General features: G+C 47.1%; 1 protein-coding gene across 2 annotated transcripts; it reads left to right on the forward strand.

The window, feature by feature from the left end:
- The first annotated feature begins 312 nt into the window (after positions 1-312).
- LOC139413913 (TAM41 mitochondrial translocator assembly and maintenance homolog) lies at positions 313-23,719 on the forward strand. Of its 2 annotated transcripts, XM_071161769.1 has the most exons (9): positions 313-727; positions 3,317-3,499; positions 5,336-5,428; positions 10,168-10,318; positions 14,264-14,409; positions 15,679-15,844; positions 20,553-20,615; positions 21,508-21,621; positions 21,707-23,719. In XM_071161769.1, the coding sequence occupies exons 1-8, from the start codon at positions 590-592 to the stop codon at positions 21,582-21,584; spliced, it is 1,017 nt and encodes a 338-aa protein (XP_071017870.1). In that variant the 5' UTR covers positions 313-589; the 3' UTR covers positions 21,585-21,621; positions 21,707-23,719. The 2 variants fall into 2 exon arrangements, with proteins under 2 accessions (XP_071017870.1, XP_071017869.1); XM_071161768.1 differs by having other exon boundaries at positions 21,508-23,719.
- The last annotated feature ends 228 nt before the right edge of the window (positions 23,720-23,947 follow it).

Here is a 23,947-nt window from a genome sequence, read left to right on the forward strand (position 1 = left end):
GAGTAAAAGCAACATTCTGTATTATTCAGCACTCCATGAAATGACACCATATGTACATTCTACAACACTTTTACTGTAGCACCTATTTCATTCACAGTGATTAGTATTGGGGGCATTTATTTGACCTTGGAACATGTTTGAAAACCCCAAATGTCACTTAAATATGAACACATATGACTAATTAATGTAATTGTTTAGATTAAAAAAATTCACATCATGAATAAATTCAGGTATTGACACTTTTCTACAATTACGCGGGGGACTTTTATTTAAGAACGTTTCTGAAATTCCGTAACCCGGATGTACTTTCTTAGTGTTGATGACGAAAAAAGCAACAACAGTGCAGATAATATTGGCACATCTAGCTATGTATTAAAGTCAGGAACCATGGTCAAAGAGAAAATCTGTGCCATGCTATTGCGTAGGCTTATGTGACCGTTTGCTGCTTCACTTTTCTCGTGTTTGTAATTATTAGATAAGAAATAGCGGAGCCGGTGAATATACTTTGCAATGGCCGGTTAGCTAAATTGGCTGAAATGTCATTCTCAGTCTTGTTGTAGCTCCATTTATATGAAAGCGCATTGCAATCATGACGCTTCCAGCTCTGCAGAACACCAGTGTGCTCTACCGAAGAATACTGTCGCAGTTCCCTCAAGACATCAGCCTCGCATTTGCCTATGGATCTGGAGTATTCAAACAAAATGGAACTAGCCAAGGTCAAATGGGGGTAAGTCGTGAGACATAATATATTATTTAGTATATGCATGTCATTAGACGAAATGGTACAAACTTGGTACAAAGGCTAGGAAGCCTGGGTGCCAGTGTGCTCTCTTGCCAATTTATGGAACCGTCTGCCATGCCAAACTTTAAGAGGACAACATGCACGACTAGCAAGAGCGCAGAAATATACTATATACTATATATATATATATAGTATATATATCCACACAAAAGTATGTGGACACCTCTTCAAATTAGTGTATTTGGCTATTTCAGCCACACCCGTTTCTGACAGGTGTATAAAATCGAGCAAACGGCCATGCAATCTCGATAGAGAATGGCCCGTACTGAAGAGCTCAGTGACTTTCTATGTGGGACTGTCATAAGATGCCACCTTTACAACAAGTAAAATTTCTGCCCTGCTAGAGCTGCCCCCCCAACGTCTAGGAGCAACAACGCATCAGCGGGCGTAGTGTGTAAAAGGAAAACACGTCTGTCCTCGGTTGCAACACTCACTACAAGGCTAAGATCACCATCCACAATGCCAAGCGTCGGCAGGAGTGGCGTTAAGCTCGCCGCCAATGGACTCTGGCGTGATGAATCACTCACTCTAGACGCTTCTAGGTTTTGGCGGATGCCAGGAGAACGCTACATGCCTCAATAGAATGCTACCTGTCCCGATGCATAGTGCCAACTGTAAAGTTTGGTGGAGGAGGAATAATAATGGTCTGGGGCTGTTTTTCCATGGTTCGGGCCCCTTAGTTCCAGCGAAGGGAAATCTTAACGCTACAGCATACAATGACATTCTAGATGATTCTGTGCTTCCAACTTGGTGGCAAAAGTTTGGGGAAGGCCCTTTCCTGTTTCAGCATGACAATTCCCCCGCGCTAAAAGCGAGGTCCATACAGAAATAGTTTGTTGAGATCGGTGTGGAAGAACTTGACTGGCCTGCACAGAGCCCTGACCTCAACCCCATCGAACACCTTTGGAATGAATTGGATCACTGACTTCGAGCCAGGACTAATCGCCCAACATCAGTACCCGACCTCACTAATGCTCTTGTGGCTGAATGGAAGCAAGTCCCCCTCAGCAATGTTCCAACATCTAGTGGAAAGCCTTCCCAGAAGAGAGGAGGCTGTTATAGCAGCAAAGGGGGGGACCAACTCCATATTAATGCCCATGATTTTGGAATGAGATGTTCGATGAGCAGGTGTCCACACACTTTTGGTCATGTAGGGTAGATATCAATACCGCGGTTGTTGAAATACAACAATGTGTGTGTAACATAACATTGATCAATGAATATATGTATCTGGAATTAAATTCCTACATGTTTTAATACCCAATTAAATTAAACACTCTGTCCACTTCTAAGAATTTGTAAGACACTTATTTGCATAAAATGGACAGAGACCAGTCTCAAAATCAATCAGCAGCGTTTATTCTGGAGAGTACTGAACACGATACAGTTTACCACAGGTTATAAACTGCACTAGCGTTTATTCTGGAGAGTACTGAACACGATACAGTTTACCACAGGTTATAAACTGCACTAGCGTTTATTCTGGAGAGTACTGAACACCTCTACACTCTAACCACTAGGCTACCCTGCCTCCTCTACACTCTAACCACTAGGTTACCCTGCCACCTCTACACTCTAACCACTAGGATACCCTGCCACCTCTACACACTAACCACTAGGCTACCTGCCACCTCTACACTCTAACCACTAGGCTACCTGCCGCCCCTACACTCTAACCACTAGGCTACCCTGCCACCTCTACACTCTAACCACTAGGCTACCCTGCCACCTCTACACTCTAACCACTAGGCTACCCTGCCTCCCCTACACTCTAACCACTAGGCTACCCTGCCGCCCCTACACTCTAACCACTAGGCTACCCTGCCACCTCTACACTCTAACCACTAGGCTACCCTATCTCCTCTACACTCTAACCACTAGGCTACCCTGCCTCCTCTACACTCTAACCACTAGGCTACCCTGCCGCCCCTACACTCTAACCACTAGGCTACCCTGCCACCTCTACACTCTAACCACTAGGCTACCCTATCTCCTCTACACTCTAACCACTAGGCTACCCTGCCACCTGCCACGATACAGTTTACCACAGGTTATAAACTGCACTAGCGTTTATTCTGGAGAGTACTGAACACGATACAGTTTACCACAGGTTATAAACTGAAAATGACGTCATTCGTTTTCCAACTGTCCCGTCTCTTCTCCCACCCTGGTACAAAGGCTGTATAGTATCTCAAGCCTTCCCACATCGTCTCCCTACCAATTTAATATTATTTATGAGCCAAGGTCTTCCTGTGTAGATAAGCATTCTAGCCAGTCTGACGATATAGTTCATTCATTTCTACCAAGGACCAGACAGTCATTGTTCTAATTCTTGATTATATTTATACACATTATATTCAGTACTGGGATCAATAAAGAAAATTCATACATCTATACAGTAACATAATAGTATTCTGATTAGTCAGTCCTGATTGAAATGTATACATAATTAGTCATTATTGATCAAAAATCCTTTAATAATATAACTGACGAGCATCTCTTCTCCCCTCCCAGAAAAACATGCTGGATTTTGTGTTCGCTGTAGACGATCCAGTCACCTGGCACACCATGAACCTGATGCAGAACAGAAAACACTATTCTGTATTAAAGTTCCTGGGTCCTAGGAAGATCAGCCGGATACAGGAAGAACACGGGGCTGGGGTGTACTACAACACCTTAGTACCTGTGGATGGAAGGGTAAGCGTGTATGTTTTAGGTATTCCCTCCAAATCAAATCAAATTTATTTATATAGCCCTTCGTACATCAGCTGATATCTCAAAGTGCTGTACAGAAACCCAGCCTAAAACCCCAAACAGCAAGCAATGCAGGTGTAGAAGCACGGTGGCTAGGAAAAACTCCCTAGAAAGGCCAGAACCAAGGAAGAAACCTAGAGAGGAACCAGGCTATGAGGGGTGGCCAGTCCTCTTCTTGCTGTGCCGGGTGGAGATTATAACATAAATGACCAGCATGGTCAGATAATAGTAATCACAGGCAGAACAGTTGAAACTGGAGCAGCAGCACGGCCACGTGGACTGGGGACAGCAAGGAGTCATCATGTCAGGTAGTCCTGAGGCATGGTCCTAGGGCTCAGGTCCTCCGAGAGAGAGAGAAAGAAAGAGAGAGAGAGGCTTCACTGCCTGGTATTGCAATGGCACCACCCTCGATCGCATGGTGCGGACAGCGTGTGGCGCGGACAACCCAGTACATCACTGTGACCAAGCTTCCTGCCATCCAGGACATCTATATCAGGAGGTGTGATAGGAAGGCCCGGAAAACGCTCACAGGACCCTACACGCTCACAGGGCCCTACACGCTCACAGGGCCCTACACGCCCACAGGGCCAGGCAGTGATGCAGCCTGTAGTGCCTTACGGTCAGATGCAGAGCAGTTGCCATACCAGGCAGTGATGCAACTGGTCAGGATGCTCTCAATGGTGCAGCTGGCGAACATTTTGAGGATCTGAGGACCCATGCCATATCATTTCAGTCTCCTGAGGGAGAAAAAGTGTTGTCGTGCCCTCTTCACGACTGTCTTGGTGTGTTTGGACCATGATATTTTGTTGATGTCGACACCAAGAAACTTGATGCTCTCAACCTGCTCCACTACATCCCCGTCGATCAGAACGGGGGTGTGTCTGCAGGTCCCACGTGGCAATCTCATTCCACGCAGGGCGGAGTGTCTGCAGGGCGGAGTGTCTGCAGGGCGGAGTGTCTGCAGGGCGGAGTGTCTGCAGGGCCGAGTGTCTGCAGGGCGGAGTGTCTGCAGGGCCGAGTGTCTGCAGGGCCGAGTGTCTGCAGGGCCGAGTGTCTGCAGGGCCGAGTGTCTGCAGGGCCGAGTGTCTGCAGGGCCGAGTGTCTGCAGGGCCGAGTGTCTGCAGGGCCGAGTGTCTGCAGGGCCGAAATACTTATTTTCCACCATAATTTGCAAATAAATTCATTAAAAATCCTGCAATGTGATTTTCTGGATTTTTTTCCCTCATTTTGTCTGTCATAGTTGAAATGTACCTATGATGAAAATTACAGGCCTCATCTTTTTAAGTGACAGAACTTGCACAATTGGTGGCTGACTAAATACTTTTTTGCCAAACTATAATTCTATTGTCACTCCCACTAAGGCCCGTTTAGAATGGTTGATGTCTCAGGTTTATATGCGCTGTGTGCAATAGTCTGGGGATGAGGTTTCTACAATATAGAAAAACAAGTCAACTTGTAGATAGCTTTGTTAAAAAAAACTGTCTGTGCTCTTGAGCAAGGCACTTCAGCCTAATGTGCTCCAGGGGCACCGTGCTACTATGGCAGACCCAGTAAAACAACACATTTCACTGCACCTCTCCAACACATTTCACTGCACCTCTCCAACACATTTCACTGCACCTCTCCAACACATTTCACTGCACCTCTCCAACACATTTCACTGCACCTCTCCAACACATTTCACTGCACCTCTCCAACACATTTCACTGCACCTCTCCAACATCTTGTTTTAATCTGGCTCGTCTCTGTAACCTAAAGGTCTTCTCTCTCTCTCGACAGATAATGAAGTATGGCGTGATCAGTACTGACTCTCTGATTGACGACCTGCTCCACTGGAAGACCATGTATATTGCTGGCCGACTGCACAAACCGGTAGGTGTTGGTCCCTGTGGCAGAGGTGACTGTACCCTAGAGCAGAGGTGACTGTACCCTAGAGCAGAGGTGACTGTACCCTAGAGCAGAGGTGACTGTACCCTAGAGCAGAGGTGACTGTACCCTAGAGCAGAGGTGACTGTACCCTAGAGCAGAGGTGACTGTACCCTAGAGCAGAGGTGACTGTAACCTAGAGCAGAGGTTTGTTGAGCATGTACATAACCATGATGTTGGTCATGTGATCACAGATACAACCATGCGATGGAACTATAAGTTTAGTTACAATTCAGTTGTGCACCATGGTTTTGGTACCTGACTGCTGTGTAGGGTGAGAACAGGAAGCTGACTATGTTGTTGTTGTGTAGGTGAGGATCCTAGTGCAGGGTGGGAACAGGAAGCTGACTATGTTGTTGTTGTGATGGTGAAGTTCCTAAAACAGGGTGGGAACAGGAAGCTGACTATGTTATTGTGTAGGTGAGGATCCTAGTGCAGGGTGGGAACAGGAAGCTGACTATGTTGTTGTGTAGGTGAGGATCCTAGTGCAGGGTGGGAACAGGAAGCTGACTATGTTATTGTGTAGGTGAGGATCCTAGTGCAGGGTGGGAACAGGAAGCTGACTATGTTATTGTTGTATACTTGACTTCCGGCGCCGACAGAGATGGCCGCCTCGCTTCGCGTTCCTAGGAAACTATGCAGTTTTTTGTTTTTTTACGTGTTATTTCTTACATTAGTACCCCAGGTCATCTTAGGTTTCATTACATACAGTCGAGAAGAACTACTGAATATAAGATCAGCATCAACTCACCATCAGTACGACCAAGAATATGTTTTTCGCGACGCGGATCCTGTGTTCTGCCTTACAAACAGGACAAAGGAGTGGATCCTATGCAGCGACCCAAAAAAACGACTCCGAAAGAGAGGGAAACGAGGCGGTCTACTGGTCAGACTCCGGAGACGGGCACAGCGCGCACCACTCCCTAGCATTCTTCTTGCCAATGTCCAGTCTCTTGACAACAAGGTTGATGAAATCCGAGCAAGGGTAGCATTCCAGAGGGACATCAGAGACTGTAACGTTCTTTGCTTCACGGAAACGTGGCTTACTGGAGAGACGCAATCCGAAGCGGTGCAGCCAACAGGTTTCTCCACGCATCGCGCAGACAGGAAAAAACATCTTTCTGGTAAAAAGAGGGGCGGGGGCGTATGCCTTATGACTAACGTGACATGGTGCGATGAAAGAAACATACAGGAACTCAAATCCTTCTGTTCACCTGATTTAGAATTCCTCACAATCAAATGTAGACCGCATTATCTACCAAGAGAATTCTCTTCGATCATAATCACAGCCGTATATATCCCCCCCCAAGCAGACACATCGATGGCTCTGAACGAACTTTATTTAACTCTCTGCAAACTGGAAACAATTTATCCGGAGGCTGCATTCATTGTAGCTGGGGATTTTAACAAGGCTAATCTGAAAACAAGACTCCCCAAATTTTATCAGCATATCGATTGCGCAACCAGGGGAGGAAAGACCTTGGACCATTGTTACTCTAACTTCCGCGACGCATATAAGGCCCTGCCCCGCCCCCCTTTCGGAAAAGCTGACCACGACTCCATTTTGTTGATCCCTGCCTACAGACAGAAACTAAAACAAGAGGCTCCCACGCTGAGGTCTGTCCAACGCTGGTCCGACCAAGCTGACTCCACACTCCAAGACTGCTTCCATCACGTGGACTGGGAGATGTTTCGTATTGCGTCAGATAACAACATTGACGAATACGCTGATTCGGTGTGCGAGTTCATTAGAACGTGCGTTGAAGATGTCGTTCCCATAGCAACGATTAAAACATTCCCTAACCAGAAACCGTGGATTGATGGCAGCATTCGTGTGAAACTGAAAGCGCGAACCACTGCTTTTAATCAGGGCAAGGTGTCTGGTAACATGACCGAATACAAACAGTGCAGCTATTCCCTCCGCAAGGCTATCAAACAAGCTAAGCGCCAGTACAGAGACAAAGTAGAATCTCAATTCAACGGCTCAGACACAAGAGGCATGTGGCAGGGTCTACAGTCAATCACGGACTACAGGAAGAAACCCAGCCCAGTCACGGACCAGGATGTCTTGCTCCCAGGCAGACTAAATAACTTTTTTGCCCGCTTTGAGGACAATACAGTGCCACTGACACGGCCTGCAACGAAAACATGCGGTCTCTCCTTCACTGCAGCCGAGGTGAGTAAGACATTTAAACGTGTTAACCCTCGCAAGGCTGCAGGCCCAGATGGCATCCCCAGCCGCGCCCTCAGAGCATGCGCAGACCAGCTGGCCGGTGTGTTTACGGACATATTCAATCAATCCCTATACCAGTCTGCTGTTCCCACATGCTTCAAGAGGGCCACCATTGTTCCTGTTCCCAAGAAAGCTAAGGTAACTGAGCTAAATGACTACCGCCCCGTAGCACTCACATCCGTCATCATGAAGTGCTTTGAGAGACTAGTCAAGGACCATATCACCTCCACCCTACCTGACACCCTAGACCCACTCCAATTTGCTTACCGCCCAAATAGGTCCACAGACGATGCAATCTCAACCACACTGCACACTGCCCTAACCCATCTGGACAAGAGGAATACCTATGTGAGAATGCTGTTCATCGACTACAGCTCGGCATTCAACACCATAGTACCCTCCAAGCTCGTCATCAAGCTCGAGACCCTGGGTCTCGACCCCGCCCTGTGCAACTGGGTACTGGACTTCCTGACGGGCCGCCCCCAGGTGGTGAGGGTAGGCAACAACATCTCCTCCCCGCTGATCCTCAACACTGGGGCCCCACAAGGTTGCGTTCTGAGCCCTCTCCTGTACTCCCTGTTCACCCACGACTGCGTGGCCACGCACGCCTCCAACTCAATCATCAAGTTTGCGGACGACACAACAGTGGTAGGCTTGATTACCAACAACGATGAGACGGCCTACAGGGAGGAGGTGAGGGCCCTCGGAGTGTGGTGTCAGGAAAACAACCTCACACTCAACGTCAACAAAACTAAGGAGATGATTGTGGACTTCAGGAAACAGCAGAGGGAACACCCCCCTATCCACATCGATGGAACAGTAGTGGAGAGGGTAGCAAGTTTTAAGTTCCTCGGCATACACATCACAGACAAACTGAATTGGTCCACTCACACAGACAGCATCGTGAAGAAGGCGCAGCAGCGCCTCTTCAACCTCAGGAGGCTGAAGAAATTCGGCTTGTCACCAAAAGCACTCACAAACTTCTACAGATGCACAATCGAGAGCATCCTGGCGGGCTGTATCACCGCCTGGTATGGCAACTGCACCGCCCTCAACCGTAAGGCTCTCCAGAGGGTAGTGAGGTCTGCACAACGCATCACCGGGGGCAAACTACCTGCCCTCCAGGACACCTACACCACCCGATGTCACAGGAAGGCCATAAAGATCATCAAGGACATCAACCACCCGAGCCACTGCCTGTTCACCCCGCTATCATCCAGAAGGCGAGGTCAGTACAGGTGCATCAAAGCTGGGACCGAGAGACTGAAAAACAGCTTCTATCTCAAGGCCATCAGACTGTTAAACAGCCACCACTAACACTGAGTGGCTGCTGCCAACACACTGACACTGACTCAACTCCAGCCACTTTAATAATGGGAATTGATGGGAAATGATGTAAATATATCACTAGCCACTTTAAACAATGCTACCTTATATAAATGTTACTTACCCTACATTATTCATCTCATACGCATACGTATATACTGTACTCTATATCATCGACGGTATCCTTATGTAATACATGTATCACTAGCCACTTTATACTATACTATGCCACTTTGTACTCTATATCATCGACGGTATCCTTATGTAATACATGTATCACTAGCCACTTTATACTATACTATGCCACTTTGTTTACATACTCATCTCATTTGTACATACTGTACCCGATACCATCTACTGTATCTTGCCTATGCTGCTCTGTACCATCACTCATTCATATATCCTTATGTACATATTCTTTATCCCCTTACACTGTGTACAAGACAGTAGTTTGGAATTGTTAGTTAGATTACTTGTTATTACTGCATTGTCGGAACTAGAAGCACAAGCATTTCGCTACACTCGCATTAACATCTGCTAACCATGTGTATGTGACAAATAAAATTTGATTTGATTTGATTTGATTTGTGTAGGTAAAGTTCCTAGAGCAGGGTGGGAACAGGAAGCTGACAATGTTATTGTGTAGGTGAAGATCCTAGAGCAGGGTGGGAACAGGAAGCTGACTATGTTATTGTGTAGGTGAAGATCCTAGAGCAGGGTGGGAACAGGAAGCTGACTATGTTATTGTGTAGGTGAGGATCCTAGTGCAGGGTGGGAACAGGAAGCTGACTATGTTATTGTTGTGTTGGTAAAGTTCCTAGAGCAGGGTGGGAACAGGAAGCTGACTATGTTATTGTGTAGGTGAAGATCCTAGAGCAGGGTGGGAACAGGAAGCTGACTATGTTATTGTGTAGGTGAAGATCCTAGTGCAGGGTGAAAACGGGAAGCTGACTATGTTATTGTGTAGGTGAAGATCCTAGAGCAGGGTGGGAACAGGAAGCTGACTATGTTATTGTGTAGGTGAAGATCCTAGTGCAGGGTGGGAACAGGAAGCTGACTATGTTATTGTGTAGGTGAAGATCCTAGTGCAGGGTGGGAACAGGAAGCTGACTATGTTATTGTGTAGGTGAAGATCCTAGTGCAGGGTGAAAACGGGAAGATGCGTGCTGCGTTGGTGGGGAACCTGAAGAGCGCTGTGACTGCCTCCTTCCTCATGCTGCCTGAGAGCTTCTCTGAAGAGGACCTGCTCCTGCAGATTGCCGGGCTCTCCTACGCCGGTGACTAGACTTTTAGTTACATTTGAATTATTTAGGGGCAACTTACCAATACTTCATTTTAAATGAAGTAAACAAACACCTATCACTGAAAGTAAAACATTTTAAAGTAGCTGCTATCTGCAAAGTCAATGTTAAGCACAATTAGTTGTTTTTCCTTTTTCTCCCCAAGCTGTTGACTAGTTTAACATTACTGTTATGCTTCACCGTCAAACTGGTGGGACGTTTTTGTTAGTTTTAGTGTTCTGCAGTTTTTTTTTTTCCCCCAGCTTGTTTGAACACACAATTTAGTTTTTTACTAGCCCAACACTCTAACCACTAGGCTACCCTGCCGCCCCTACACTCTAACCACTAGGCTACCTGCCGCCCCTACACTCTAACCACTAGGCTACCCTGCCACCTCTACACTCTAACCACTAGGCTACCCTGCCGCCTCTACACTCTAACCACTAGGCTACCTGCCACCTCTACACTCTAACCACTAGGCTACCCTGCCACCTCTACACTCTAACCACTAGGCTACCCTGCCGCCTCTACACTCTAACCACTAGGCTACCCTGCCGCCTCTACACTCTAACCACTAGGCTACCCTGTTGCCTCTACACTCTAACCACTAGGCTACCCTGCCGCCTCTACACTCTAACCACTAGGCTACCTGCCACCCCTACACTCTAACCACTAGGCTACCCTGCCGCCTCTACACTCTAACCACTAGGCTACCTGCCGCCCCTACACTCTAACCACTAGGCTACCTGCCACCTCTACACTCTAACCACTAGGCTACCCTGCTGCCTCTACACTCTAACCACTAGGCTAAACTGCCGCCTCTACACTCTAACCACTAGGCTACCCTGCCACCTCTACACTCTAACCACTAGGCTACCCTGCCACCTCTACACTCTAACCACTAGGCTACCCTGCCTCCCCTACACTCTAACCACTAGGCTACCCTGCCACCTCTACACTCTAACCACTAGGCTACCCTGCCACCTCTACACTCTAACCACTAGGCTACCCTGCCTCCCCTACACTCAAACCACTAGGCTACCCTGCCGCCCCTACACTCTAACCACTAGGCTACCCTGCCACCTCTACACTCTAACCACTAGGCTACCCTGCCTCCCCTACACTCTAACCACTAGGCTACCCTGCCACCTCTACACTCTAACCACTAGGCTACCCTGCCACCTCTACACTCTAACCACTAGGCTACCCTGCCTCCCCTACACTCTAACCACTAGGCTACCCTGCCGCCCCTACACTCTAACCACTAGGCTACCCTGCCACCTCTACACTCTAACCACTAGGCTACCCTATCTCCTCTACACTCTAACCACTAGGCTACCCTGCCACCTCTACACTCTTAACCACTAGGCTACCCTATCTCCTCTACACTCTAACCACTAGGCTACCCTATCTCCTCTACACTCTAACCACTAGGCTACCCTATCTCCTCTACACTCTAACCACTAGGCTGGCTACCCTATCTCCTCCACACTCTAACCACTAGGCTACCCTGCCACCTCTACACTCTAACCACTAGGCTACCCTGCCACCTCTACATTCTAACCACTAGGCTACCCTATCTCCTCTACACTCTAACCACTAGGCTGGCTACCCTATCTCCTCTACACTCTAACCACTAGGCTACCCTATCTCCTCTACACTCTAACCACTAGGCTACCCTATCTCCTCTACACTCTAACCACTAGGCTACCCTATCTCCTCTACACTCTAACCACTAGGCTACCCTGCCCCTTCTACACTCTAACCACTAGGCTACCTGCCACCCCTACACTCTAACCACTAGGCTACCCTGCCGCCTCTACACTCTAACCACTAGGCTACCCTGCCACCTCCTACACTCTAACCACTAGGCTACCCTGCCTCCCCTACACTCTAACCACTAGGCTACCCTATCTCCTCTACACTCTAACCACTAGGCTACCCTGCCTCCTCTACACTCTAACCACTAGGCTACCCTATCTCCTCTACACTCTAACCACTAGGCTGGCTACCCTATCTCCTCTACACTCTAACCACTAGGCTACCCTATCTCCTCTACACTCTAACCACTAGGCTACCCTATCTCCTCTACACTCTAACCACTAGGCTACCCTATCTCCTCTACACTCTAACCACTAGGCTACCCTGCCCCTTCTACACTCTAACCACTAGGCTACCTGCCACCCCTACACTCTAACCACTAGGCTACCCTGCCGCCTCTACACTCTAACCACTAGGCTACCCTGCCTCCTCTACACTCTAACCACTAGGCTACCCTATCTCCTCTACACTCTAACCACTAGGCTACCCTGCCTCCTCTACACTCTAACCACTAGGCTACCCTGCCTCCTCTACACTCTAACCACTAGGCTACCCTGCATCCTCTACACTCTAACCACTAGGCTACCCTGCCTCCCCTACACTCTAACCACTAGGCTACCCTGCCTCCCCTACACTCTAACCACTAGGCTACCCTATCTCCTCTACACTCTAACCACTAGGCTACCCTATCTCCTCTACACTCTAACCACTAGGCTACCCTATCTCCTCTACACTCTAACCACTAGGCTACCCTATCTCCTCTACACTCTAACCACTAGGCTACCCTGCCTCCTCTACACTCTAACCACTAGGCTACCCTGCCACCTCTACACTCTAACCACTAGGCTACCCTGCCACCTCTACACTCTAACCACTAGGCTACTTGCCACCCCTACACTCTAACCACTAGGCTACCCTGCCGCCTCTACACTCTAACCACTAGGCTACCCTGCCTCCCCTACACTCTAACCACTAGGCTACCCTGCCGCCTCTACACGCAAACCACTAGGTTACCCTGCCACCTCTACACTCTAACCACTAGGCCACCCTGCCTCCCCTACACTCTAACCACTAGGCCACCCTGCCTCCCCTACACTCTAACCACTAGGTTACCCTGCCACCTCTACACTCTAACCACTAGGATACCCTGCCACCTCTACACTCTAACCACTAGGCTACCTGCTACCTCTACACTCTAACCACTAGGCTACCTGCCACCTCTACACTCTAACCACTAGGCTACCTGCCGCCTCTACACTCTAACCACTAGGCTACCCTGCCTCCCCTACACTCTAACCACTAGGCTACCCTGCCGCCTCTACACTCTAACCACTAGGCTACCTGCCACCTCTACACTCTAACCACTAGGCTACCCTATCTCCTCTACACTCTAACCACTAGGCTACCTGCCACCTCTACACTCTAACCACTAGGCTACCCTGCCTCCCCTACACTCTAACCACTAGGCTACCCTGCCACCTCTACACTCTAACCACTAGGCTACCTGCCACCCCTACACTCTAACCACTAGGCTACCCTGCCGCCTCTACACTCTAACCACTAGGCTACCTGCCACCTCTACACTCTAACCACTAGGCTACCCTATCTCCTCTACACTCTAACCACTAGGCTACCCTGCCGCCTCTACACTCTAACCACTAGGCTACCCTGCCTCCCCTACACTCTAACCACTAGGCTACCCTATCTCCTCTACACTCTAACCACTAGGCTACCCTATCTCCTCTACACTCTAACCACTAGGCTACCCTGCCACCTCCTACACTCTAACCACTAGGCTACCCTGCCACCTCTACACTCTAACCACTAGGCTACCCTGCCTCCTCTACACTCTAACCACTAGGCTACCCTGCCTCCTCTACACTCTAACCACTAGGCTACCCTAACCCTTTAATTCTAGCCCCGTGTTACGTCCCAATTCACCTCGAACACTTCATTTACATGCATTTAAAAATGGTGGAAACTCCCTCCACTCAACGCACCAATCAAATGCTTTTTAAATCCATGACGGGGAGTGAAAAACGCACACATGGGTGGAGAATATTGGTTATCAGTGTACTGTTCTGCTGGTTGGTTGTGAAACTGTCTGTTGTCCCACCCAAGGGGATTTCAGGATGGTGATTGGAGAAGACCGGTCCAAGGTGGCTAACATTGTCAAGGAAAACGTCCAACACTTCCGCATCCTCTACAACAATATTCTGCAAGAGTGTCCACAGGTGGTGTACAAGCCACAGCAGGGGAAACTGGAGGTGAGAAGTGTGTGTGTGTGTGTGTGGGTCTGGCCTCCATCCCAAATGTGTGTATACAGTCTATATCAGGGCTCTTCAACCCTGTTCCCGGAGAGAGATACCCTCCTGTAGGTTTTAACTCCAACCCTGTTCCTGGAGAGATACCCTCCTGTAGGTTTTAACTCCAACCCTGTTCCTGGAGAGATACCCTCCTGGAGGTTTTAACTCTAACCCTGTTCCTGGAGAGATACCCTCCTGTAGGTTTTAACTCCAACCCTGTTCCTGGAGAGAAACCCTCCTGTAGGTTTTAACTCCAACCCTGTTCCTGGAGAGAAACCCTCCTGTAGGCTTTATCTCCAACCCTGTTCCTGGAGAGCTACCATCCTGTAGGTGTGTTGAAGTCTGGAGGGTCAGTTTGTCCAGCTGACGCCCCTCCCCAGCCCCTAACCAACTGACGACCCCTCCCCCAGGGCCCCTAACCAGCTGACACCCCTCCCCAGGACCCCTAACCAGCTGACGCCCCTCCCCAGGACCCCTAACCAGCTGACGCCCCTCCCCAGGGCCCCTAACCAGCTGACGCCCCTCCCCAGGACCCCTAACCAGCTGACGCCCCTCCCCAGGACCCCTAACCAGCTGACGCCCCTCCCCAGGACCCCTAACCAGCTGACGCCCCTCCCCCAGGGCCCCTAACCAACTGACGACCCCTCCCCCAGGGCCCCTAACCAGCTGACGCCCCTCCCCAGGGCCCCTAACCAGCTGACGCCCCTCCCCAGGGCCCCTAACCAGCTGACGCCCCTCCCCCAGGACCCCTAACCAGCTGACACCCCTCCCCAGGGCCCCTAACCAGCTGACGCCCCTCTCCCAGGACCCCTAACCAGCTGACGCCCCTCTCCCAGGACCCCTAACCAGCTGACGCCCCTCTCCCAGGGCCCCTAACCAGCTGACGCCCCTCTCCCAGGGCCCCTAACCAGCTGACGCCCCTCTCCCAGGGCCCCTAACCAGCTGACGCCCCTCTCCCAGGGCCCCTAACCAGCTGACGCCCCTCCCCCAGGGCCCCTAACCAGCTGACGCCCCTCCCCAGGACCCCTAACCAGCTGACGCCCCTCCCCAGGACCCCTAACGTGTGTGTGTGTGTAATATGTGTACATTTTCCAGGTGGATAAGAGTCCAGAGGGTCAGTTTGTCCAACTGACGCCCCTCCCCAGGACCCCTAACCAGCTGACGCCCCTCCCCAGGACCCCTAACGTGTGTGTGTGTGTTCTAGGTGTGTAATATGTGTAAATCTTCCAGGTGGATAAGAGTCCAGAGGGTCAGTTTGTCCAGCTGATGGCCCTCCCCAGGACCCTGCAGCAGAGGATCACACGACTGGTGGACCCGCCTGGGAAGAACAGGGACGTGGAGGAGATACTACTACAGGTGGCCCAGGACCCAGACTGCGGTTCTGTGGTGCAGCAGGGTATGTAGTTCAGTGGCTGAGGTGGTGGACCTGTAGCCAAAGGTTGCCAGTTCGAATCCTGGGCAAGGCGATGAAACAAGGGGTGAATCGATCTGACAGCTGGTGCTGCTTAACCTAATATCTATAATAATAACTAATGTACAATATATATGACTAATGTGTATGACTAATGATGTACATGATGTATGATCTACTGTTGAAGTGGGAAGTTTACATACACTTAGGATGGAATCATTAACTCGCTTTTCAACCACTCCAGAAATGTCTTGTTAACAAACTATAGTTTTGGCAAGTTGGTTAGGACATCTACTTTGTGCATGACAAGTCATTTTTCCAACAATTGTTTACAGACAGATTATTTAACTTATAATTCACTGTATCACAATTCCAGTGGGTCAGAAGTTTACATACACTAAGTTGACTGTGCCTTTCAACAGCTTGGAAAATTGCATAAAATGTCATGGCTTTAGAAGCTTCTGATAGGCTAATTGACACCATTTGAGTCAATTGGAGGTGTACCTGTGGATGTATTTCAAGGCCTACCTTCAAACTCAGTGCCTCTTTGCTTGACATCATGGGAAAATCAAAAGAAATCAGCCAAGACCTCAGAAAAACAATTGTAGACCTCCACAAGTCTGGTTCATCCTTGGGTGCAATTTTCAAAAACCTGAAGGTACCACGTTCATCTGTACAAACAATAGCACGCAAGTATAAACACCATGGGACCACGCAGCCGTCATACTGCTCAGGAAGGAGATGTGTTCTGTCTCCTAGAGATGAACGTACTTTGGTGCGAAAAGTGCAAATCAATCCCAGAACAACAGCAAAGGACCTTGTGAAGATGCTGGAGGAAACAGGTACAAAAGTATCTATTTTCACAGTAAAAATTAGTTCTATATCGACAGAACCTGAAAGACCGCTCAGCAAGGAAGAAGCCACTGCTCCAAAACCGCCATAAAAAAGCCAGACTACGGTTTGCAACTGCAGATGGGGACAAAGATTGTACTTTTTGGAGAAATGTCCTCTGGTCTGATGAAACAAAAATATAACTGTTTGGCCATAATGACCATCGTTATGTTTGGAAGAAAAAGGGGGAGGCTTGCAAGCCGAAGAACACCATCCCAACAGTGAAGCACGTGGGTGACAGCATCATGTTGTGGGGGTGCTTTGCTGCAGGAGGGACTGGTGCTCTTCACAAAATGGATGGCATCATGAGGAAAGAGAATTATGTGGATATATTGAAGCAACATCTCAAGTCATCAGTCAGGAAGTTAAAGCTTGGTCGCAAATGGGTCTTCGAAATGGACAATGACCCCAAAGTTCCAAAGTTGTGGCAATATGGCTTAAGGACAACAAAGTCAAGATATTGAAGTGGCTATCACAAAGCCCTGACCTCAATCCTATAGAAAATGTGTGGGCAGAACTGAAAAAGCGTGTGTGAGCAAGGAGGCCTACAACCCTGACTCAGTTACACCAGCTCTGTCAGGAGGAATGGGACAAAATTCACCCAACTTATTGTGGGAAGTTTGTGGAAGGCTACCCGAAACGTTTGACCAAAGTTAAAAAATGTAAAGGCAATGCTACCAAATACTAATGAGTGTACAGTCGTGGCCAAAAGTTTTGAGAATGACACACACATAAATGTTCAGAGTCTGCTGCCTCAGTTTGTTTGATGGAAATTTGCATATACTCCAGAATGTTACGAAGAGTGATCAGATGAATTGCAATTAATTGCAAAGTCTCTCTTTGCAACTGAATCCCCCAAAAGCATTTCCACTGCGTTTCAGCCCTGCCACAAAAGGACCAGCTTGGGGAAAAAAAAGAGAGCCACACACTCTAGGAGCTCAGATGCAAAAATGGATTATACCCTGATGAAGACAGCTTAGCTGTCGAAACGTTGGTAATTACATTTTTGCATCTGAGCTCCTAGAGTGTGTGGCTCTCTTTTATTTTCACGTTTTCTACTCCGCTAGCCAGCACCTCGCATAAATAGGTGTTCTACTCCGCTAGCCAGCACCTCGTCTTAATAGGTGTTCTACTCCGCTAGCCAGCACCTCGTCTTAATAGGTGTTCTACTCCGCTGGCCAGCACCTCGTCTAAATAGGTGTTCTACTCCGCTAGCCAGCACCTCGTCTTAATAGGTGTGCGTTTCTTTTTCTTCTACAAAAGGACCAGCTTACATCATGTCAGTGATTCTCTCGTTAACACAGGTGTGAGTGTTGACAAGGCTGGAGATCACTCTGTCATGCTGATTGAGTTTGAATGACAGACTGGGAGCTTCAAAGGGAGAGTGGTGCTTGGAATCATGGTTCTTCCTCTGTCAACCATGGTGCCATCATCATTGCTTTGCACAAAAAGGGCTTCACAGGTAAAGATATTGCTGCCAGTAAGATTGCACCTAAATCAACCATTTATCGGATCATCAAGAACTTCAAGAAGAGCGGTTCAATTGTTGTGAAGAAGGCTTCAGGGCGCCCAAGAAAGTCCAGCAAATGCCAGGACCATCTCCTAAAGTTGATTCAGCTGCGGGATCGGGGCACCACCAGTACAGAGATTGCTCAGGAATGGCAGCAGGCAGGTGTGAGTGCATCTGTACGCACAGTGAGGCAAAGACTTTTGGAGGATGGCCTGGTGTCAAGAAGGGCAGCAAAGAAGCCACTTCGCTCCAGGAAAAACATCAGAGATAGACTGATATTCTGCAAAAGGTACAGGGATCGGACTGCTGAGGACTGGGGTAAAGTCATTTTCTCTGATGAATCCCCTTTCCGATTGTTTGGGGCATCCGGATAAAGCTTGTCCGGAGAAGACGAGGTGAGTATTGGCCGTCAGTCCTGTGTCATGCCAACAGTAAAGCATCCTGAGACCATTCATGTGTGGGGTTGCTTCTCAGCCAAGAGATGGGGCTCACTCACAATTTTGCCTAAGAACACAGCCATGAATAAAGAATGGTACCAACACATCCTCCGAGAGCAACTTCTCCCAACCATCCAGGAACAGTTTGGTGACGAACAATACCTTTTCCAGCATGATGGAGCACCTTGCCATAAGGCAAAAGGGATAACTAAGTGGCTCGGGGAACAAAACATCGATATTTTGGGTCCATGGCCAGGAAACTCCCCAGACCTTAATCCCATTGAGAACTTGTGGTCAATCCTCAAGAGGCGTGTGGACAAACAAAAACCCACAAATTCTGACAAACTCCAAGCATTGATTATGCAAGAATGGGCTGCCATCAGTCAGGATGTGGCCCAGAAGTTAATTGACAGCATGCCAGGGCGGATTGCAGAGGTCTTGAAAAAGAAGGGTCAACACTGCAAATATTGACTCTTTGCATCAACTTCATGTAATTGTCAATAAAAGCCTTTGACACTTATGAAATGCTTGTAATTATACTTCAGTATTCCATAGTAACATCTGACAAAAATATCTAGACTCTGAGGCAACAGACTTTGGAACGACTGTATGTAAACTTCTGACCCACTGTGAATGTGATGAATTTGATGAAATAAATAATTCTCTCTACTATTATTCTGACATTTCACATTCTTAAAATAAAGTGGTGATCCTAACTGACCTAAGACAGGGAATTTTTTACTAGGAATAAATGTCGGGAATTGTGAAAAACTAAGTTTTTAAATGTATTTGGCTAAGGTGTATGTAAACTTCTGACTGTATATAAACCCTGGATTGCTCTGTATTGGCCAATGAGAGGCTTTGAAGCCACCAGTCGGCCATATTGTCTCCTCAGTAGGACCAGTCCTCCATAGGAATACATGGAATTCTACAGTATTAAAGGTTTCAAGGGCAAAATTACATGTATTTAAGTATTTTTGTTGTTGTAGTGGGTCTAATAACATGAGTAATTTCCAAAAAATGTTGTTTAGCGCGCATAATATAATTTAAAAGTTTGCATTTAGGTGTGTAAACGTGGAATGAATGTAGACCTTAAAGGAGAATTCCACCCTGATCCCCAAATCCACTTGTTCCTCTAATTTAGTGTCACATAACACTAATAGGTGAGAACAGTATTTTTTTTGTGAACAAATGTTTCATTTTGTCGTTTATAATAAGGTTGGTAGCAACACGTGGACATCGTTGGGAAAATCTGTTGCAGCTCAAGTCGACTACAAAAACCCACAATGCAATGCGCTCTCTGGGCGGGCTGGCTAGCTAGCTATGATCAATGGCTCATTCGAGAGAAGACAACCTCCCGCGTTATGACATCGGCCGGTATTAAATCTGACATGTATGAGAGACGTTTTCGCGATCTAAAAGTCGTATTCCCAATAAACAATCCTATTGACTTGAGATTCAATAGACAATTTTTCTGTCAATTTTGCATTGATATCAGAGGTATCTCTTTCACTCCAGTCATCACTCTGTTGAAGTTTATCGCGACGCTACGTCATACCGGCCCAAATTTCTGCCTGCTTGAATTGCAATCGCTCCGATACCCAGGAAATGACCCAGGAAATGGATGGAACATCCGCTCAGAGAAGCACAAAAAACAATATAACATTCAAAGTGGGTGAATGTTGACTCTTAATAAATTCATGCTTTCGAAATATGTTTTTACAACGGTGAAGATGGGGGGGGGGGTGTTGGCTTCAAAACAGTGCCCCCTACCAGTCATCTAGTGTGTGTGTGTGTGTGTGTGTGTATATATATATAAATCATTGACCCAGACTCTTCTGTTTCTTTTCTACAGGGATATCGTCAATAGTGAAGTCGTCAAGCATAACTCAGACCGCCAAAGGAATCGCCACGGCTGGTAAAAAAAAATAATAGTTTGCTTCTATTATATATTTAATTAATTTGAGGATGTCAACACTAAGTACACATACATCATACAGTGCAGATGTACAGGTCTACCTGACTGTGTTCTCCTCATACAGGTCAGATGTACAGGTTTACCTGACTGTGTTCTCCTCATACAGGGCAGATGTACAGGTTTACCTGACTGTGTTCTCCTCATACAGGGCAGATGTACAGGTCTACCTGACTGTGTTCTCCTCATACAGGTTTACCTGACTGTGTTCTCCTCATACAGGTCTACCTGACTGTGTTCTCCTCATACAGGGCAGATGTACAGGTCTACCTGACTGTGTTCTCCTCATACAGGTCTACCTGACTGTGTTCTCCTCATACAGGTTTACCTGACTGTGTTCTCCTCATACAGGTCTACCTGACTGTGTTCTCCTCATACAGGTTTACCTGACTGTGTTCTCCTCATACAGGTTTACCTGACTGTGTTCTCCTCATACAGGGCAGATGTACAGGTTTACCTGACTGTGTTCTCCTCATACAGGTCTACCTGACTGTGTTCTCCTCATACAGGGCAGATGTACAGGTTTACCTGACTGTGTTCTCCTCATACAGGTCTACCTGACTGTGTTCTCCTCATACAGGGCAGATGTACAGGTCTACCTGACTGTGTTCTCCTCATACAGGTTTACCTGACTGTGTTCTCCTCATACAGGTCTACCTGACTGTGTTCTCCTCATACAGGGCAGATGTACAGGTCTACCTGACTGTGTTCTCCTCATACAGGTCTACCTGACTGTGTTCTCCTCATATAGGGCAGATGTACAGGTCTACCTGACTGTGTTCTCCTCATACAGGGCAGATGTACAGGTCTACCTGACTGTGTTCTCCTCATACAGGGCTGCTGAAGTCGCTGTCCTACAGCACCAAGAAGCTCCAGAAGATGTGGAAGGGCTGGAGAATGAAGACGCCTTGATCCTCCCAGTTATATTTAAGCAATAAGGCCTGGGGGGGTATATGGCTAATATACCACGGCTAAGGGCTGTTCTTACGTACGTACGAACGACGCAACGAGGAGTGCCTGGACACAGCCCTTAGCCGTGGTATATTGGCCATATATCACAACCTCCCCGAGGTGCCTTATTGCTTAAATATAACTGGTTACCGATGTAATTAGAGCAGTAAAAATAAATGTTTCGTCATACCCGTGGTATACGATCTGATATACTATGGCTTTCAGCCAATCAGCATTCAGGGCTCGAACCACCCCGTTTTTATAAATGGCTATATACTGTACAGTTCCTTTCTGCCTGGATGAACTGATATACCAACCTGTTCCCCTTGGGGGCATTGTTCAAGAGGATGCAACATCACAGAACGTTTTAGATGGATAGAAATGTGTTGTGTACAACATATATACGATACTCTGTCAGGCACAATAGGGAATTGTTATAATTTTTTACCTGCAGCGTTGTGAATGTTTCACCTAACTGAATATAACCCAGTTACACAAAGAGGTCCTTTTTTAAAAATGAAGCCCCATTTCCCTGTCTTAATCTACATGTCTATAGGGGCTGTTGACCGTTTTAAAATCGGCCATTACCTGGGGTGTATTCATTCTGCCAAACCAAACTTTTTAGTTGCAGACGTTTCGTCAAACAGAACAAAACCGGGAGTGCTGATCGATTTAACTGAAATTTTGGTGGGAGACGGCTTATGGTGAGACGAATGAACATTCAATTAATTCTATGGCAACAGCTCCGGTGAACATTCTTGCAATCAGCACGTTCCCTCAACTTGACATCGGTGGCATTGTGTTGTGACTAAACTGCACATTTTTAAAGTGGCCTTTTTTTTTTTTTTTGTCTCCCAGCACAAGGTGCACCTGTGTAATGATCATGCTGTTTAATCCGTTTCTTGATATGCCACAGCTGTCAGGTGGATGCATTATCTTGCTCACAAACAAATTTATGCACAAAATTTGAAAGAAATAAGCTTTTTGTGCATCTCAGGGATATTTTACCTTTCACCTCAAGAAACATGGGACCAACATTTTATATGTTGTGTTTTATATATATATATTTTAAACATTTTTCTTCAGTGTACAATGACCAGAATCCATTGCACGCCCACTTGTCTGGTCTGTGTGGTGCAGACATGGAGAGACAGAAGAACACGTGATCGCTGCTTTGCCAGGTATCTCTACCTGAAAATACATGATCCAAGTGATTGATCGTTGGTATTCAGCAGTCATAGAAGTATGCCTTTTTTACTTTGAAGAACTACTAAAATAGTGATTTTTTTTTTTGGTCAGACAGCAGCTCTATAGAGATGAGATGACTTGGAATTCAAATGATAAAGTTATCATATTGACCTAAAACAGCAGAAATACCTTATTAAAGTAATGTGAATAAATTATGGCTAAGTGATGAGCAGTAATGGACAGTCAATACCATCATGGAATTTATTGTTTTATTCTGTGTCAACCCACAATGCATTTCATGTCAAAACAACATAATTGAAACCAAAATGGAAAACCCGGCACCAGGAGGCACCTAGCTGAATTTGACTAATAGAAACTCTCACCAAACAAAGTTTGGCAGACTGAATACTCCCCTTGGATAACATCTCGGCACATTGTGTGTCACCCACAATGATGTAGGGTGTGACTTTTTAGTGCACTTAAAAAAGAGAATGAAAGAAACGGTATGTCACTCATATCTTTGTAAAATGGCAGATTTTATGAGAATGGAATAAAGCGTCATCACCTTGGTTCTCAGTATCACTGTCTCAAACGGTTTGTCCACATGATAGACGGGTTAGCTGACGACGAAAACAATGGGCAGAATGCAGTGTGTTGTGGTTCTGAACGGTCAAATCGCTAACGACAATGACAATCTGCCATGTGGGAAGTCATGGCTGGCTCGTTTTTAACTCCATGTCTTGTTTTCATTGTCACGTCTTTGCTAAGAAGGTTAGAATTCACTATAGCTTGCTAACCAACAACTGGAATGATGTATTTGAGACAAGTGGTCATTTGCAAAAAATGTAAGTTTTCAATAAACATTAAAGACGAAATATAGTTTACATGTTGTAAACAATCTAAGCCAACCCAGTCTTGTTTTGCTCCATAGTTGCACGTGTTTGTTGCTAAACAACCAAGCAGTCTTTTTCGATTTGGATCATGTGTGTGTGGGTGTGACTTGAGAGAGCTAGTGCTAAATAAAATGGTTTGTTTCCCTTATCTGCTGAATCACTAGACAAGTGTGGTTCTCTTTAAAAAAAGGACGACCTTGACAAAGCAATTGCTATTCTAAAAGCACATGGACAACGCTATTG

This window comes from Oncorhynchus clarkii, chromosome 7 (assembly GCF_045791955.1).
Source record: "Oncorhynchus clarkii lewisi isolate Uvic-CL-2024 chromosome 7, UVic_Ocla_1.0, whole genome shotgun sequence".
Taxonomy (NCBI): Eukaryota; Metazoa; Chordata; class Actinopteri; order Salmoniformes; family Salmonidae; genus Oncorhynchus; species Oncorhynchus clarkii.